Below are 20,972 nucleotides of genomic sequence, written 5' to 3' on the forward strand. Positions count from 1 at the left end.
TGTTTGTGAGAGTGTATATGAGTACATCAAGTCTTGTTGAAAAATCGTAAATTCTTGTTTTCATATACATAATATAAATGCTTTTGCATGATTTTTTCTTCTTTGTTTTTAAAGACACGGATCTTAACAAAGCAGAGACCCGCGCAACACCGATGTAGAGCGAACAATGCTCTTGTCTCTTGAATCTCTGACTTCCTTTCCTGCCCATTGCACGTATCATTACAAAATATTCATACATGATTATTATAATCGCAGAAGAGGTGGTTTACACTGTTGGCATTCGGCGGCACGCATTAGTGCATAATTATTGATGTTATTTTCTTTGTTTTGTGTCCTGGAGTCGCATACTGTCGAGAGCGTTGTCTTATGACTTTGTATGATCTCACTTTGTTTATTTTCGTTGATTTGTCTTCAACTTCATCTGGATGTCTTGTGAAAGGAAGACACGTCCACATCCGTTCCATATTTTGATGCAGAGAGAACAATGACAACAAGAATATAATAATAATTCATTATTCGTTTTCTTATGTATTTTCCTAGGGCCCCATATGGTACAAGCTTCGCTTTTAAGTGGGACCCTCTATTTCCATTCTCATCCTTATTCAATGTGTACTATGCATATGTATATATTTAAAAAAAAAACAATGCAATTATGTTTTCTTCATTTTGTTACTTATTTTCACATGTATTTTGTTATTTTACGTTTTTGCAATTATTACTAATATGTTCTACTTATACATTGTATATGATTATTTCTCTGTTTATTTGATGGAAATGAGAATAAATTTGAACTTTGAACTTTGAACTTTCGTCATCTCTTTCATCCATCTCTTTAAATCTTGTCTCCCCTCGTTGCAGGTCCTCGGACGAGGAAGGTCAAGCGACAGGAGAAGAAAGACGAGAAGCGCCCTCGCACGGCGTTCAGCGCCTCGCAGCTGCAGAGGCTCAAGCAGGAATTTCAGCAGAGCAACTACCTGACGGAACAGCGCCGCCGCCATCTGGCCAAAGAACTAAGCCTGAGCGAGTCCCAGATCAAGATCTGGTTTCAGAACAAGCGCGCGAAGATCAAGAAGGCGAGCGGAGTGAAAAACGATCTGGCGCTGAAGCTCATGGCGCAGGGACTCTACAACCACTCCACGGTGGCACTCGAAGGGTGCAATACGCTTTCGAAGGATCAGGTCGCTAACGGCGATTGCAGTAGGTCGGACTACACGAGCGACTCGGACGGAGAGTCGCTGACGCATTGACGAGAGGATTTTGGATCTTTTGATATCTCTCCCATTGCTTGCTACAAAATACTTACGATACATAAAGAGGCACTGACAGAAAGTATGCGCGCCCAAGATCAGCTAATCACGATGGAAAAAGAGACACACATTCCCCCACGCCCTCTTTTTCCCCCTCCGACGTCGACAAATGGGTATCATTAAATGACTTTGATTGCAAGGTTCAGGTTAATCTTGTTTTATATTATATATATCATAATATAAATGTATGTCTGTACCTTTCGCACGTATTGTAAGCGTTCATACTACCCATCTTGGTATCAGACTGACGCAAACATAACTCAGGTTGGATTGAACTTACAAGTAGCCGGAGTATGAACTTTTTTCATGCCTTCCTTCAATGATTCCTTCACGCTGCTCAAAATAGTTATGGTTTCCAGTGAAACCTTCATCTAGGTCAGGGCGATTCTGACAAAAAAAAAAAGGGGGGGGGGAGAGAAGAAAAGTTGCTTCGCATTCTCTCCAGTCTAGTCTCTTTTCTTTCGTTCCTTTTATTTAGTTTTGATGTAAACGCACTCAATAACTGCCGACACATTGATATTTCTTTCTTCTTTTTTTTTTTGCAACATCCAAGGTGAGCTGACGGTAATCAGGGCTCTATGGTATATTATTCCCACGTGTGGCTGCCCGATCTCTGCCATCTCAGGCGATGTAATTAGCAGGAAATGTGAATGCCTTTCCGTTACAAATTTATTATTCCGGCGCTTTAATTGATCCAAAGCCGGGAGGAATAGCACTGTATATGGACCAGATGTAAACATGGCGCGCGTTTCCCTAGATACACACCCCCTCTCTCCCTCTCTCTCTTAGTCCAGAGATGCGTTGATAAAACTGGATTGCTCTCTCCATCTCTCTCCCACCTCTTCCCCAACCCCTTATCCATAATTTTGTCTGTCTGTCAGTCCATCTATCTTTCTTTATATCAGCTATCTATATATCTATCATCTAGACACACAATCTATCTATAGGGGCCTGTTTCATAGAGATTGATCGTAATATTGATCTAACGATTAAAGAAAAAAAAAATTCAGCTCGATCTGCAGTTAGATCTGTGTCTTTAATCCAGGGTAAGTACCTTTATGAAACAGACTTACGATCAAGATTGATGTTAAGCTCGATTCGCTGAGTTACGTTCGATAAAATCGAGCGTATGATCAATTGCAACTCTTTAAGCAGGCGCAAGATCTATTTTTCTTCACCGAGCTCTCTCTCTCTCTCTTTCTGGATGTCTTTCACTTGTCTATCAACAGTATTTCTCTTTCTATCCATCCCCCAATTTTTTTCCTTCATATAATATGATATGATTCTGTCCTACGATATAGCTTAATGATCTCACACTATTAGTTTTTTTTAAAATAGATTGTGGATGAGAACCAATTTTAATGTCATTACGTAATGAATCATGTAAATTAGATACATTTTGGACACCTGCGGTACACAATTTAACCCTCTATGTGTCATGGGACTTGTATGCAACTCAAAGTACACAAAATGTCATGCTGGCTCAGACTCAAGAAAATACTGCTATTAAACACTTCCAAATACCAATGATGGTACAGCGTTTAATTTCATTCTCTTATATAGTTTTTGTGAAAAAAAAACACGCGAGCATCCATGAAGATATGCACATTTGCTCGATATTAGAATGTGTGAATTTCGCGGGTTTTTTTTCCTGTTGCACCAGTGGACAGACTTTCACAAACGTGCTGATATAACATGTGATAAGATGTACAAAGACTTGGTTATGAAATTATAACAATGAAAATAGGGTAAACTGTTGTCGTAGTGTATCATCTTCATGAAACATCAAGATCTGTAGTAACTTTATCCGTCTATAATACTCAGCCTTATAATCAAAATTAATTTATTATATTACATATCTTTTGTTATTATTATTATCAAAATCAAATAATAACAGAAAATCCATCGCCATCTTCTATACCTTTCAGAAGGATACGTGTTAGAGGTAATACCCAGAAGGTCTCAGGGTGCTTAAAGCTGTCAACATGGTTCAAAAGACCCGGAAGTGTAGCTTCTCGTTCCTCTTTATCAATGCATCAATGCTATAGATCGGATCGTTAAGTCTTATGTTATTCAAACTGAATTGTAACGCACGCGACGAAGATATGGTGTTGTATGAAAGTTGCCCGGATGGTTTGGAATGCCGTCTGTCGCTTGTCTTGGCTCCAGCCTCCCTTGTAGCTGTCATGTTTAACATCGTTTCAATAGTCATTAGTCAATTATATACTGGTCATCAGTCAATATGATATCGGCCATCAGTCAATAGTCATTTTATTGAGCAGCTCAATGGCATTGGTCTTCAGACAATCTACATTGATTATCAGTCAATAAACATCATTATTATTATGGTTATCAGTCAATAGACGTGGGTCATCAGTTAATAGACATTGGTAAATAGATATTTGGTTATAAGCCAGTAGACATCAGTCTTAAGTTAACAAGCAATTGGTATTTGTCAATAGACATAGGCATTACATATTAGTCAATTAGCATTGGTTATATTCGAAAACAGTTCATAGTCAAAGAGTTTGTCATCAGTCAATAGACATTGGCTACCGGTCAAAAGACAGTGTTCGTCAGAAAATAGACATTGGTAATTACTCAATAAATATTCGTTCTAGTCAATAGGCATTGGTCATTAGTCAAAAGATATTGGTTATTATTGAAAAAAATGGTTCTCAGTCATAAAACGTTGGTTATCAGACAATATACACTACTCATCACTCAAGAAAGATTGATTATCAGTCGATAGTCATCACCAATCCAATAGTCTTGTCAGCCTCATTGTCTTTTAAGCCAGCGAACAATGTTTACGCGCTCTAAACGTTACGTTGAGGCCAACATTTATGTTAATATCAGTATAAGATTCTGTTTCTTGGTAATATAGAAATAAGATGGAGTACGATAAGCCTGTAACCATGGCAACAGTTTGTTTGAAGAACTCTATCATACACCCAAGAAATCAGATGCTACAACCGCATACTGTGTATAAGAGTCTGACGATTGTTTCAGGTAGAGAAAACATCGAACGTTGAAAAAAAAATGCAGATATTCGGCTGCCTGAATTTTCATGAAGTGCTTACGATACTCCATATGCATTGATTCTCCCATATATAGATTATATTGGGTCCCTATATTTCTTGTTAATCTTGTATCAGTTCATATCCAAAAAGTTCAAGTTCGCAGGATTTCTCATTCACATGGTAATTCAATGAATCTCCTGACAGATTATCTAGCTTAACTAGCTTATCTATGGTACTTTGCAGACACAATTGTATGTATAAAGGACGCAACCTGTTTTTCTCTTCCTTTCTTTTTTATTCGTTTTGTTCGGGTCTTTTTGTAAAAGCGACGAACAGAAACATTTTTTTTTTAGTGCAGAATGTGATGTGCGATCTTGGCAATATGATGTACTCTTCTGTACAGTGTAATTTCTGTGATTTGCGAACTTGGGACAGCGGTATAGTTTATTCTGTACAATGTGTAAATATTTTCATAAAATGTACATAGGTGATATATCAAACCAAAATACATCAACCATAAGAAACGTATCGTACAACATGTTGTTCTCTTCATTAGACTTGCAAAAGGAGTTTCGACGCTTTGGCTATTTAAACCCAGTTTTACTTTCTTTTCGTCTTGTTTGCCCTAATAAGAGTCATGTACTACCATGAATAGATTTGACAGGATGAATGAACATCTTTCGGAACTCATGAAAATTTCAATGGGCATTATCATGTAAAAACGACAATATATATCAAAGTTACAATTTGATATACCATATAAGAAAAATTGGGATCATAGCTTAAAGGCACATGAAAGACACATAGATTTGGTCTATCAGTAATACTAAAAGTAAGAAATAAATGAAAACAATGCTAAAAAAGTAGGTATTCACCAGGAAATATTCATTGGTCAAATTCTTTCCCGTAAAAAAAGATCAAATATAGTACAGAAAAGTATACATTATGTGTCTCATCCTCGTTATGAATTTGTGTAAAACTTGACAAAGCCCCAACAAATGACAAGATACGACTATTTACTAAGATACTCTTATACAAGATGTACACCTCAGATATAACTCTTATACTAATGACTGACTATAGAGATCTTATCCTTCCAAATCGCTTTGTTGGCAGTTGTTTAATAGTATTATTATTATCATTATTATTATTATTACTGTTGTTATTATTGTTATTATTATTATCATTATTATTATTATTAGTATTGTTTTTATTCGACAACATCGCGTTAAATGGAGGACAAACATTATGTATTAAAGTACTGTATTGTTGTCTCTGTGTTCACGGTAAACAAATGTCACACAAGTTTCAGGAAGAAAATGCACTGCCAGCTATTGCATGCCCCGCACCAGTTTGAGTGTTTGTCAAGTGTAATTTTTAGCGCTGAAATATGACTAGGATCGTGTGTACAGATATTCTTTTAACGAAGGGGATTTCAGAGTACCGTTTCCCCGATTTACAAATTGTGCAATTGAACAGTTGAAGAGAAATCTCTTGGTTTCTGTTTGGTCAGAAAAAGAATATAATATGCTATACAAGCCCTGCCACCAACATTTTGGGAGACCGTGTTATGACTTGTCCTTAGGAAAAAATGACACTATTAGTGACTTTGTGTGTGTATGTGCTTGTCCGTGTGTGCCTGTGTGTTTGTGTGTATGTATGTGTGTGTATGTGTGTCTGTGTCTTTGTAAATAAGCGTTGGGGATAAGATATGCTGTAAGATATTTTGTCGTCGTAAGGAATAAGATTATGGCATTGGTGGTGTAATAAATCGTTTACATGAATATATATCGCAAGAAAAAAGAGATGGCGTCAATGACTTTCTTCATTTCTGCGCGACAAACATCTTACAATTTTAACGCTTATATCAATGAAATATATATACATATATAATTATATATATTACATACATGTATACATATATTTTATATATTATGTATATTATGTATATACATACTACATATAATATATATACATATTACATATACATACATGTATTTATATACATAAATATATGATATATATATATATCATTATGTATATAAGTGTGCTTGTGTGTGTATATATATATATATATATATATATATATATATATACGCACACACACACATAAACGTATATATATAATGCTGTGTGTGTTTTTTTTTGTGTGTTTCTTGAATTCTTGCGTGTTGACGTGGAGTGATTTCCCCGCCATTCTACCCTCACTCGTTGTTTTTTTTTCCACGTGTCTGTCTGTCCTTTCCTCCTCTTTGTCTTCCCCTTCTTCCAGCAAGATTATCTTCTTTCAGCATTGACACAAATGCTGATATTACTTGCAATTCATTGTGTTTTTATATAACTTGAATTGGAAAGAAGGCTCTGTATACGTGGTACGTCGTCGGGGGTACATACCAGAGTTTCATTCAGAGCATAACCTTATACCTTCCTGCGTAATTCATGCACCTGTGCCGTGCATACATCACGCTGCTCGCATTTCAGATCGTATATATTCAAAGCGGAAACGTCAGACATGAATCGGAGGTATAGGAAAACACTTTCCTACAAAGTCGCTCAAACCATGACGCGCTGTAGATTTCGACTCGCGGAAAGTGCAAAGTCAGCATCTATCTGTGATGCGGCCAATTATCGATATCACCCCTGTAATCTTTCGCGGAAATGAAGTGTCTAGAATGGCTAAATTTACAGTCAAGATTTCAAAGTCTGCCCAGCTGATTGCAAGGCGACCTCAATGTTATTATTTCTCTCTTTAGAATGGGATATTTTTACCTCAGTTTGATATGAGGAATTATCCATATTTTCACATCGTAGAAATTTGTCCGTATTCTTTCTTGTCAGAGAACTTTGGTTGACCTTTTCTTTTTTCAAATCGAGGATAGAAAGTAACTGCCATGCAGAACCAACCACAAACTAATGTCTGATCATACTTCACGATGAAACTATTTTGACGAAATGAAAAAGAAAAATCGCGTATTGGGTAAACTGATGTCATTATAAAAGAAGCTGCGGTGTCATCGTCAAAATTTGCAACGATGATTTCATAAAGATGTTGAACTATCATCACTTTCGATTTGTAGTGTTAACACGTAGAGTTCTAGAGTTCCATTGACGAAGGAGTCATACTTCAAATCAAATCAAATAAAAAAAAAATCAAAATAACTACTTAGAACTAGGCTGCCAAGGGCATATTTCGGCGCATGTATCGATGTTGCTGGTATGTATTTCTGGATGAGGAAAGTGATGTCACAGAAATAACTAGGTAGCAACAATAACAACAATAAAACATGCACACATATGAACATGCACAAATACGCACATACGGACACACACACACACACACACACACACACACACACACACGCACACACCGTTGTCTGTTGTGCTTTTGTAATAGTTTCCACGCAGACTAAGTAATAGCAGATTAACAAATTAAACTCCGCTCGTCAATTGTTTACAAACATACAACAAACTTACCCAATCATATATGATAATATGATAAATCTATTTTGAAGAGGCCAAGGTTGTTCTGTCTGAGTTGTTCTGCATAAGGATGTAAGGAATATTTTAAATGAAGAAGAAAAAGAAGTTATTGATGTTCAAATATGTTGTTTGATATCTGAAAAAATGTAAACAGATACGGAATAGGAAATATCATATGTGTATATATATATATATATATATATATATATATATATATATATATATATATATATATATATATCTTATATCTTATTTAGCATGGAGCTATTATACATATATATACAACGTATTATCAGAGTGAATATTTTCCATTACTATTACTGTTCTTTTTAGTTCCATTAACGTGATGAGCTAGACACCCGACCCCCATCACATCCTCGAGAACAGACAAACAAACAAAACATAACAAGCATCCAGACCAACAACCAATCTAAACCAAACCAGACCAAAGAAAAAAAAGACAAGAAAAAAAAAGCGATCAGTTTGTATTGTACGTAGCTCTATGGTTTGTTTTATTTATCTATTTGTATATTTGTTCTATAGGACCATCCATAATCATAACACATTTACAAATAATTACAAATAATTAGATAAGATTGATTTAGAGTACAATATACAGTATGTGAAGAAAATGATAACAATAAAAAGGAAATAGAATAAAGAAGAAATAAGCAGCAAACATACCAAAAGCTGATCTTGGCTGAATGATCGGACAGCTCCATGGTTTGTTCATGGGAGGTGAGTACTGCATGCATGTGCTATACAGTATCCCCCCCCCAAAAAAAAAAAATAAATAAATAAATAAAAATAAATAAATAAATAAATAATGAAATAAATAAATAATGAAATAATGAATAAATAAAAAATAAAAAAGATAAAAAATACAATCGGATTTTCGCATTGATAACTTCCAATATGATTAAACTGTCTGAATGCTATTTCAGGGACTAAAAATATAACATCTTACCTACGTTTTGCATAAAACCCAATCAATTTGGTTCAGTGGTCACAGAGAAATGTGGATTGTTGTAAAGCATGTCATGGATGTCATTCTTCCAAGTTTAGCACTTGTATGCTCTTGGAACTGCATATTAATGTGTGAACACAATGGGCCGAACCTGGAGGGAAGGGATTCCTGACATGCTCTACAAAAATCCTCATTTCTCTTCGACCACGGAAGCAAATCGGATGGAGTTTTCTGTAAGATGTGGGTAATAAGTTATAGTTCGTACCCTAAAATTATGTTTGGATTGATTCACATTTTTTTTTAATCGTTGCGGAGGGTCCCGTTGTATTTTGGTGTTTGTTTGTTGTTGTTGTTTTTTTGGACATACTGTACAGAGGGTAAAACTCCAAACGCTGGACTAGGAAAACCTGAATACGAATCAACGCTTGGCCCTCTAACCCTTTGGGTGCTAATTGACATGAAAAAAACAAGTACAAAGCAGTGTGCACACTGTCCAAAGTCCCTGGCACAGAAAGGGTTAACCCGTAGCAAACACGTTCTTTCCCATCTTTCCCTGTGCCTATATTGTCATCGTTCCTATCAAAGTGGGCATATTAGGCCCGATTTTATTCATTTCATTCATAAACGATTCCAGTAATTCACTAGTAATCTTCGGACATGATGCCCTTTGCACATTTTGCTGATGATACCAGCCTTATGCTTAATTTTTCACCATAATCCTCACATGCTTGCTGGAATAATAGAATATGGAATTGGTTTGGGTATTGCAACGGATAAGAGCCAACAAATGTTCAATTAATTTTCCAGGAATCTAATGTTGTTTAGGGAAATTATATCTTCCTTTACAAACAAATATTTTCAATGAGATTGACGCAGAAAATGTTCTTGATATAAAATTCTATAGGGATATTATGTTGTTGATAAACTCTCCTTTAAATGTCATGTCAATCATATCTGTAAAATTACATCTCGAGATATTGGTGTTATAAAGAGAATTAAGTTTCACCTCTGAATTACTCCGTTACGTTATATGCTTTATTCTTCCCTGATTTCAAGTTTAAAAATGGGACTTTATCTGCCCTATTTACTAATATGTTTCATAAAAACCTGTCCATTGATAAATACCCCATCAGACGATCTGGAGAATATCATTTACCTTTGTTGAGGTCCATGTTGACATATGACAGGCCAAGACTTGGACTGCATTAAACAATAATGAAAAAGAATGCCCGTCATTAGATGTATTCAAAAGAAATCTGAATTGGTTATTGTTGCAAATGCATAAATAAAAACAAAAGTGAGTAATTTCATGGATAAGTATAATCAGAAATTGTTTATGTTCTTATATCATTTAAGCATTGTCTGTTCCGTGCATTTGAATGACTCTATACCACATGTACTTCCTCTCTCCCACTCTATTTCTTCCTTTTCTCTTTTCTCAACATCGACTTTTGTTTTACATTGTTGCGTTTGTAATGTTTTTGTTCGTACTTCGGGTGTGTCAAAGCGCCTGTCTTGTGTCTTGTTTGTCTCTTAGTCTCGTCTCTGCAATAATTATACACGTATTTAGTCTTATCAGCCCCCTAAAACACAATAAATTTGTGAATATAATTATGTGGGTTATTTTTTTTTTGTGGTAAATTGATTAAGCAATATGTATTGGGATTGGTGACCACGCACTTCTTTTTCCCTTTTCATTTGCATATACATAGTATTTATTTTCACTTTGTGTTCACAGAAAAAGAAACAACATAACGGAGTTGTAATGATTATTACTATACAATAACACTTTGTCTTTATTGACAATACTACAATATATTATGTGAGAATAATACAACATCTTTATTTTTTGTGGAAGAAATCATAATTTATAAAGAACGCCAATACTTTAAGATCGTTGAACATATATGATTAACATGGGGATTCCAAGAAAATTTGTTATCTAAAAAAACATCCAAAATCTAATATCATAAGCTCGTTTAATTTCCTTGTCTCTATCAATTAAATTCAAATTACTACGAATAATAGTGCTTGTTACAAATAATATATAATTGGTTTATCAACATTCAAAATCAATTTATTTACTGACATGCAAATGCTTATAAAACCAAGTTGAACAGAACATTCATATCATCAAAAATGTCTGAGGATCTCTGCCTTTAGAAAATACACTTGTGTCATCTGCAAATACTAAGTAAGCCAATAATCAAAATCAGGTGTTGAATGCGGTAAATCATTAATATACATTAAAAGAAAGAAGAGGTCCAAGAATAAACCCTTGAGGTACTCCACAATTTATTTCTTGAAGTTTAGATGGGACACCATTTATACACTTTTAATTGTTTACGATTTGAGAGATAACATGTCAGTAATTTTAATGGGGTGCCCTTTACACCCTTGCACAGTAATGATATTATTTTTGTAACAGAATAAAATAGTTTATTGCATCAAATGCTTTGGTTAAATCAATAAAAATATTAACGCATATTATTCATCATCTATGGCTCGATTTGTTTTATCAATAAGTTGTAATATCGCTGTTTCTCTTGAATATCTCTGCCGTCAACCAAGTTAGTCTTTAATAAGTATGGTTGTATAAAAAAAAAATCGATGAGCCTGTTATAAATACATTTTTCTAATATTTTCGAAAATGTAGGCAATACTGATATTGCCGTGGAGAATACTTTTCTTCTTTTTTTCAGGGAAAGTACCAGTATGTAAGCATTCGTTGAAAATAATAGGTAATGGAACACAAATCAACAAAATAACATATTCTACCAACTTGATATCAATATCACCAATACCAGAGCTGTTTCATATGTTCAACTATGGTTATTATTTCATCATTTGTTATTGGCTTTAAAAACAGAATATCAATATTTGGCATTTTCGAATAATCTTGAAAGGATTTATTTTCATCTACATCATTACTAAAGTCTTGCAATTTAGTACCAATATTAACAAAATAATCATTAAATGTATTCACATCATCTTCATTGTCAGTTATATTTTAATTTCTAAAATAAAGAGAATCAATAACTGTATTGTCATTTCTCCTATGTAAATTATTATTGATTTTCTTTCAAATACATTTCATATTACCTTGAACTTCATCAAAATTCCTATCAAAATAATCTCTTGTAGCTTGTCGTATTTTCATGGTTACACAATCCCAGCATTTTATTTATATACTTCCTTTCGATCCAAATTGGAATTTAAAAGATAATTGTGAGTTTTTAATTAACAAAGTTTCAGTAAATCCTTTATTAGTCATTGTTTTTCATTCACCCTCTTACATGAAAACTGACATTCTTTTGAAAACAAAGACTGCAAGCTAATAAGTAAAAAGAAGAAAAAATGTAGGATGCATATAGAAATCTTTTTTTTTTCATTATTACCATCATGCTGGAAAGAACACAGTGTCCACAGTGTGAGAAACACAATGTGAACACAAAGTGAACAAAATGTGAAAACTCTTCACACTGTTAAATTCGAGCGTTTTAACAGTGTGATCACAATGTGAGTCATCAAGTCAGTGTGAAACAAAGCATTACTATGTGAACACACTACCACACTACAGTAAGCGTCTTTACATAGTCGACTATGTGAACACACTGTGAACACACTGTGGGACACTGTGTTCTTTCCAGTAGGGATATCATAAAACTTTCATCACTATCACCAGCATCGTCATAGTCGCTATAATCTTCATCGATGCGTTTATTGTAATAACTTTTGTCGTTGCTTAATGTCAATGCAATCGAAGTTGAACGGATTTTGTCACAATTTTCATGGTAATCATGATTTCGTGATAACCTCGTCGTGATAACCTCGTCCTCGTGACAAATTCGTCACGAACTTAGTTTAAGTTTAATCCTCTAATATAGTCTTTCAGTTTTCAGTGTATAGTTTAGTTTATTCTAGTCCACTGACACGTACGCACATGCGCGTCAGACGAAAAAAAAAACTGTTCAGAGAGAGAGAGAGAGAGAGGAGATTCATTTCAAGATGTCAAAATTGTTATCATATCTTATATATTCAATGAAAAAGGCCGATTTGTTTGCAATCCTATTCATATCCTTTTCACATGTCGAGGGGCCCGGCCCGGGGCGACTAGCAGGAACACAGTGTGACTCCCGATTCCGCCAAGAAACCGAACTTAACGTGGAGAATCTTTGATGCAGGGCTGTCACCAAAACGCCACAAGTTTTTCTTATCTCCGATCGCTCCCGATACTTTCGACTCCAATACTACGCATTATGCTTTTTGTTTTGTTTTGAGTTTTGTATCACATCATTATATATAGGAACGTATTTGCGGGGGTGGATATACAAAGAAAGAGGGGGAGCAACATCAAGACAGTTGGCAAATTTGTACAACTCGGGAGAACGCGAATTGTGAAAGTGATAGACAAAAGTTTGCAATTATTTGTCCCTGTGATATCGGGATGACGCATCTAAAATTAAAGCACAAGCATCATACTTGAATCTCTCAACCTCCCTCCCTCCCCCTCTCCCTCCCTCTCTCTCTCTCTCTCTCTCTCTGCTTTTAAAATTAAATGTTGAAGGGAGGGCATAGTATTGGTTAAGGTGAAGATTCAGCTTTTACCTTCTTGCGAGATACTTAGAAACCACTATAAATATCATGAAATGTTAAAGAGCATACAATTCTAAAAGGAATTCAAAGTTTACTTGATGAAAACCGGTTTTGAAATGGCTGAGATATCCAAAAAAGAAAGTAAAGCAAAGCGATCCTAATAAAAAGTTGGTCTCAGTCATTTTCATATCTCAGCCATTTCTAAACCGATTTTCACCAAATAAAGTTTGAATTCTTCTTAGAATTATGTGCTCTTACATATTTCACAAAAGGTTTTCCACTATCTCAAATTATCATAAAAAAGTCGGAAACCTGAAGCCCCGTGTCAACTGAAACTGTACCATCCCTTTAAACATTCAATTACAGAAATTATAGAGAAAGCGCTGACTAAACTGTCCGATAATACATGTGTATTTAAATGCAAGAAAAAAAAAACAGACTGAAACATACAAAAATTTTGAGAATTATGCTGTCAGTATCGAGAAATCTATGAGCATATTTTTCTATCAATATGCTGGCTAAGGCTTAATGAATTATTAATTCTAATGCTATTCTCTTTCAGAAAAAGTGAATGTGGTAAACCCTTTCATTTTTAATTTATCGCTTTTTGAAATTAGCAAGCCTTTAATGTCAGTTCTTAAATTTTCGTAGCTTCATATCTACACAATAGTTACACAACGAGGAACATTGTTCAATAGTTCCTACGAGTTTTTCTCTCCTTTGCCAAACTGATTGCCTTATTAGCAAGCATACACATGGGAAGGAAAAATCAACAGCATGAATATTTGAGATGAGATGAATCATCATCCTTCCTCAAGTTGGCCCCATGACATAATGTAGGAGAAAAAGATAGATACCAGTAACTTTCAATGATAACAACTACCATTTATATGGCGACAAGGAAGATGTCCTGAAAGATGATGGCTTGCTGCCATGGAAACTGATGATATTAAAAATGTATATGATGGTACGTCGTAAATGCGGCGGGCAAGGATGGCGTAGGCTATTCCCTCTAGTTATCTGTTGTTTGATTAGCTCTCGTTTTAGGAGGAAAAAGAGCTGGTATAGGCCCCCTAATGACGAAACATTGTACAGGATATTGAACAATCATGCCATTGCCATTGATGTCATTGATTCCATAAATTTGATAGAGATGGCATTGCAAAATTTAAAATGGTTTACTAGGTGCCTCGTTTGAGGCATCTTTCATTTCATATCAGTCGTGGAATAATGTAAAAATGTGTACGTCTGTGTATAACATTGTGTCAGCACAAACACAATTACATACTATACCTGTTGCTGGGCGTATACATGACTACACTCTATTCAATTCAACTTTTCATGCTATAGTTTCTTGCCAAACAACTGACAATACGTACATCATACTTGATTATACGGTCAGAACAACATGGATGATATAAATCAATAGACCAGTTCGTAATTCCACTTTGCGCATGAGTAGAAAAAGGTCATTTGTACCAACAAGCATTTTGGTTTGTAAATTCACTGAGATAAGCTTCTGTAATGCGATGATTATTCATGTGATCCTTATCTAAATGGTGCTTGCCAGCAGATCCACCTGACAGCAAGAATGGTATTTCGCAATATAAAAGGAAATAGGTTGTTATTGCATTCAATACAAAACAATGAAATGGATGTCTGGTAAATTGTCAACTGATGGGGTATTCTGATCACCTGATCTAAACGCAAGTTCATTTTTTTTTTCTTACATGAATTCCATAAATTGTTACGTCGGGCAAGCTTATGCAATATGCCGCTTTGAAAACGAGTGAAGTGCCTAACCAACTGAGAAAAAAGAAAGGTCATTTGGACCAATGTGTACATGAGCTAATTACGAACTGGCTTATTTGCGATTTTTTTAAAAAATGATGAACTTACAGTGCTCTGAGAAGATAAAGAAACTTACCGAAAGTATTGCTTCTAAACTTATGACCCCTAACAGTGCCTAAAGAATAAACTTATGGCATAACGAAATTGAGAACAAAGGAGTAAGGATAGCTAATTAAACAAGCATACATTGCAAAATAGATGTGTTAATAGTCGCTTATTGGAAAGTACTTAACATTACAGATGATTAAAACGATTTCTCTGAAAAATAAAATGAATGAAAGTGGTTCCTATTTGAATCATACCGCCCATTTCCTGTTTCATAATTAGCTGACCCGGTCAAATATTTCTGGCGGTTAAAATTGATGGATTAAAAAATAAAAAAAGTGTATCCTCGCTGACATGTGCAAACACTGAAAAGAATCCATCACAATGTCTCATCACCAGACCGGATATTTTGATCAAGATCTACCTCTGAACAAAACATTTGATAATCCATGATGCATAAATGCCATCTTCGGAAAGCGGTCATTGTGGGAGATGGACAGGTACAATAAACGAGTGACGAAAAACGCGAGATCACCCTACATCGCTATATCCTCGCGCGATTCTGTTTTGTCGTGCTTTTCGTTTATTCTTTTTTTTTTGGCTCCTCCTTGAAATTGAGGATTTAAGCATTATAACAGCACAAGCGTCATGTGTTGCGTTCTTAGGCCCTCCTGAGTGATATTTCCTGGTAAACAGAGGTGAAACGATCATGTGCCAGCTTATCTTTATGACAACTTTTTTTTTTTTTTACGTTCAGATCATCTCATCTATTACTTGTTGTGGGTTTTTTTTTTTTTTTTGGAATTATCATTCAGATAATTTCCTTCGGTACATGTAACAATCATTAATGAATTTATTTTCGTCTTCCTCTCAACACTAACAACGGTAGTTCAAAGTCGGACTACAGCAATTAAGTGTATTCCCCTAATTATTTAGATCAACAGTTACCCTACGCTATTTGAAATGGCTTCACATATAGCCGTGAATAATTCTTCAGTGTGAGTAAAGGATGTGATTATCATTTTTTTTAAATTACCTAAGATCACATGTATGTCATTTCTCTCCCTCTCCTCCCCATCTCTCTCTCCTTATATATATATATATGTATATATATATATATATATATATATATATATATATATATATATGGAAGGAGAAATCGGTGCGTAGCTTTGACATCATTATTCCTCTTACTGTCCCTCCTTTTCGGAAAAGCGCTGAAAAAAGTTGAAAAATTGGTCTCCGCCGGAATCGAACCCGTGTCTTTGGCATATATATATATATATATATATATATATATATATATATTTATATATATATATATAGAGAGAGAGAGAGAGATTACATTGAGATGGAGATATAGATGGATATATAGATATGTAGGTAGAGAGTGTGTGTGAAATATAGAAAGAGAGAGGGTGGGGATAGTGATGTGCATGTCTGACCTATATATATATATATATATATATATATATATATATATATACTATGTTATATACTAAATAATATATATATGGAGATGGAGATCGATAGATGGATATATAGATAGGTAGGAAGAGAGAGAGAGGGGAGAGAGAGAGACAGAGAGAGAGAGAGAGAGATTATGAAATATAGAAAGAGGGATGGGGGGGGGGGGGAGAGGAAGATTTTTCCAAGTGATGTGCATGTCTGACATGTTCCGTTGACTAGTTGACAAGAGGAACGCTACTTTCGACACGCCTCGGCGTCAGCCACTCTCACAAGGTGTGTGAGAATTAATGCGAACCGAATGTGAGCCGCTCTCTTCGGGGGGTACGTCCGTCCGCCCCTTCGGGCTAGCCCGGGCCAGCAAAACCGCCAAAATCTGTTTCTAGTTCACCTGCCTTTATTGGTGTACATTATGCCTAATAATCCTTTCTCTCCCTCTCTCCCTCTCCCTCTCTCTCTTTCTCTCTCTCTCTCTCTCTCTCTCTCTCTCTGGCTCCCGCTCTTTCCCTTTTCTTCTCTTTCTTTCTTTCTCTCTCCCTCATTTTTGCTCTTGTTCAACTGTCAAATATAATTAGACTAAGGTTAAACTATTGAGTATTTAAAGAAATTTTTATTTCTGCCCATATCTTCTAATACAATTACTTTCAAAAGCATAATCCGAGGAATGATTGTGCCAAATGCTGAAAAAAAAAGACACACAAGACATATAACTTAAAATACAGTCATGCTATCTCATTTGAGAATTTAAAGGAATTTGTTTCGGCCCATATATTTTAATAAAATTCTTTTCAAAAGTATAATCCGAGGAACGATTGTGCCAAAGGCTAAAAAAAAAGACACAAAAGACATTTGACTTCAGATACATTCATGCCATCCCACATCAATTGTAATAATCCAACCAACTAGAATTCATGGTGATAAAACTAAGGATTTGGCTCATTCTTATTCTAAGAGTCATATTACTGTTAACAATATACAATAAATGCCAATGTTGCGGCTTACATGAACATTTCATTCCGTGATGATAATGATATCGAGGATGACAAAGCAGACCTCAAATGATGATAATGATGATGATGATGATGATAATGGTGGTGATGATGATGATGATGATAATGGTGATGATGATGATGATGATGGTGATGATGATGATGATGATGATTATAATGGTGGTGATGATGATGATGATGCTGAGAATGATACGACTGTGGCAATCTCTATAGCTGGTGAAAAATTGAACGGTAACATAAATTATCTCTTTTTAACATTGCATATCGTAGATTCTAGGTATTATCCAATCTCTTGAATGATCTATAGCTGTTCCATGATGTAAAGACTTCGAGATAACAGCAGTGAGTTTATAAAGACAATTACCCTTCGTAAACAATTTTTTTTTCAATAAAAACGAAAAGAAAGCCGAAGACTTTGACAGGTAATGACGCATGCACAAACAACTAATAAGTTCATTTCGCTCAGCGTTTCATTTTATGCTATCCATGAAGGTAAAACAACTTTTCGTACTCTCATTCCAAATACAGGCGCCCATTCGGCAACTCAAAAAGTGAAAAGACAACAGAAATGACAATTTTTAGGCGTATTCCACGCACACTTCGACAAGATGAATGGACAACACTCTCGAGGAAAATAAGATCGGAAGAGAACTTAATGAGGATTATTTGTCTCTGGGCCAAGAAACAAAGGATGCTGAGAGGCAATAAATCGGTCGAACTAGATCAGTCAATTGACCGCATCTCCGCTAGGGCTCGGGTGCCTCATTCAGGCACATTCACACTGCAACGACGACAGAGGGAGCAATTTCGTTATGACACTATTTCCTTCTTTTCTTTCAACGTTGCAACAGTTCATCCCAAAACAGAAAGAGGGCAAACTTCCCTTCTAACAAAACAAAACAAGACAAAACTAAGCTAAACAATGAGAGGGATCGCACAAGAGGGAATAAAGATGAAAGAAATTTATGATTGTATTCCGGGAGTCCTCTCCGTGTCAGCAGTATTGGCCCACAATGCTTGAATCATCCTGCCTTCCGCCTCGTTCCCTGCCAGGCGGGCGGCGTGAAGCAGAAGTAGTAGTCCGTTTATTATCTGGTGTGTGCTTTTGATAGGAGAGAGGAGGAGTCAGTGTGATTGGGAGATGGGGGGGGGGGGGATCTGGAGGTGGTAAAAAGAGGATAGAGTTGTGGTATAAAGAGTATGGCAAGGGCAAACATAATTTATAGCAGCTCTTGTAATATTTGAGTCTCTTTACGCATGAACAATCCGCGGGATGCCAAATGCATGGTATTCTTTCTTTTCGCACTTAAAAGTCTATTTTAGAAGCATCTTTGTCTTGGTTCGTTCTTAGAAAGCTTAGAAATCTGTGTTCGACACTTGAGTTTGGACAATGGGGTGGCAGGGCTCTCTGGTAGAGCAGTGGCAGCACTGAACAGGCTATCCTGGATAAAGAATATGACATAATCATTATTATCATTATTGTTACTATCATGAATTGTAATCTTTGTCACGTTTTGTTGTGGTTATATATATTTTTTCTTATTCTGCTTTTCTTTTTGGACTCGCGGAGTATGCACGGACAAAACTAATCAGAGATGGCGCTATTTACAGAATTTCATGGCATGATTATCATCATAGGTTGCACAGTCGATGGGAACGGAAAAGTAAGTCCGAAGTACATTGGATGATTGTGGTATCAAACATCATCTGTTATGATTATTGTTTGACCTGAGTAAGAGGAAACCTGCATGCTAAGTGAATTTGTATATGATTGCAAACGCCTAGCATATAATTCAAATTATTTACCTATCAATATTCTGCTCTACACTTCTCAGAATGGAGTATGCAGAAATACATTCGTGTCCATCCTGACGGTGACCGGAAGATTTCTAACCTTGAACTAATAAAGCATCCCCCCTACCATTAAAAACAAAAACAAAAAACCTCACACACGCATACTTTTTTGTCTCATTAAAGAACCAGGCATTTTATGTCAAATCGTGCCCAATTCCCTGAAATTCAATACCGAGTATCATTTCGATATGCAGTCATAATGGCAGTAATAAATGGGAGGGAACCTTTGGGATCCGTTCACGTCGTTTAAAAAAAAAAAATTAACGTCTTAAAAAAAATGAATATATATATATATATATGTAATATATACTAAGGAACTGGCATGGTGATGTCTAAATATTACAGGCAGAACTGCACGTTAATGTTGACTTTTACAAAAATGAATGTTCATCAAGTAAAAAGAAAAGGAGAAGAAACTCAAAAATGCGTTTTCAGATCAGTCATACTTCAAAAGTGAATCAACTTTATACAGTTCCACTCATCTTCATGAAAACAGTGGTTACGGTCAGGAATAGGACCACGGACGATCAACTGCGATATTATGTCTCTGGTTCGAGTTCCCCGGGTGTAACGCAGCGGTTGTGACCCGAGGAGGCACGGCACTTCTCCTTCGGAGAGAATAGACGTGAAGCCGTCTTTTCAGCGGTTGGGTGCTCACTCAATGCTTCCTCAGCCGTCACTTAAAATCAAATCAAATCAAATCAAATCAAAATCAATCCCAATCCAGAATAAGATGAGGTGATACGTAGTTACGTCAAGGGCACACATTTAATTTGTGTATAGATAATATAAAGTATAAAGCAGCTTGACAAGGGTAAAACGATTTTGTCTCAACTCATTCGCTTTCATCTCATTAAAAATAAAATGCAATTTAAGAAGAGTAGACTTTGCAGCCATAACAACAAGCTATATTCCAGCTATTCAGAATTCGGGGCCTACATCACCCTTCGACATGGTAATTGCAAGTTATTGAAAATGCAAGAATGATTTTATTTTTTAAATAAAAAGATTGCTTTCTAATAAAAAATCTGCTTCTTGAAGATTTGATCGTATGACTTTCTTGTTAAACAGCACGTTCATAGTTTTAACGCTTGTTCTCAACCAATTTGAAATGTGATTGTATTCAGCTAAAACTACGCTTTTGGTATTACGAGTTTGGTATACCACAAGGTGAATATCTACATTTATGATTTGTTCCAAATCTGCGTTATTGTATTCAATTTATGTCATGTTGCATGTGGCAAGTTGGAACTAAATGTAACTTCAACATAGATTATGTCTCTTTTACAATATCGCATCATTGTTTAAAAAAAATAGTGTGAAATAACGTATTTCCCCATGTTTCTCATACACATCTTCACACGAACTTAAA

At 35.5% G+C, this 20,972-nt stretch overlaps 1 protein-coding gene across 1 annotated transcript in view; it reads left to right on the plus strand.

The window, feature by feature from the left end:
- LOC139728947 (homeobox protein engrailed-like) overlaps positions 1 to 1,247 on the plus strand; it is a 72,224-nt gene extending 70,977 nt beyond the window's left edge. Inside the window, exon 2 of the mRNA XM_071639876.1 lies at positions 859 to 1,247. Coding sequence (XP_071495977.1) covers positions 859 to 1,247 — 389 coding nt within the window. The remainder of the gene's footprint in view (positions 1 to 858) is intronic.
- Positions 1,248 to 20,972: the final 19,725 nt, after the last annotated feature.

Source organism: Diadema antillarum, unplaced genomic scaffold (genome assembly GCF_040938485.1).
Source record: "Diadema antillarum isolate AM-2024a unplaced genomic scaffold, OU_Dant_1.0 seq00000205_RagTag, whole genome shotgun sequence".
NCBI lineage: Eukaryota > Metazoa > Echinodermata > Echinoidea > Diadematoida > Diadematidae > Diadema > Diadema antillarum.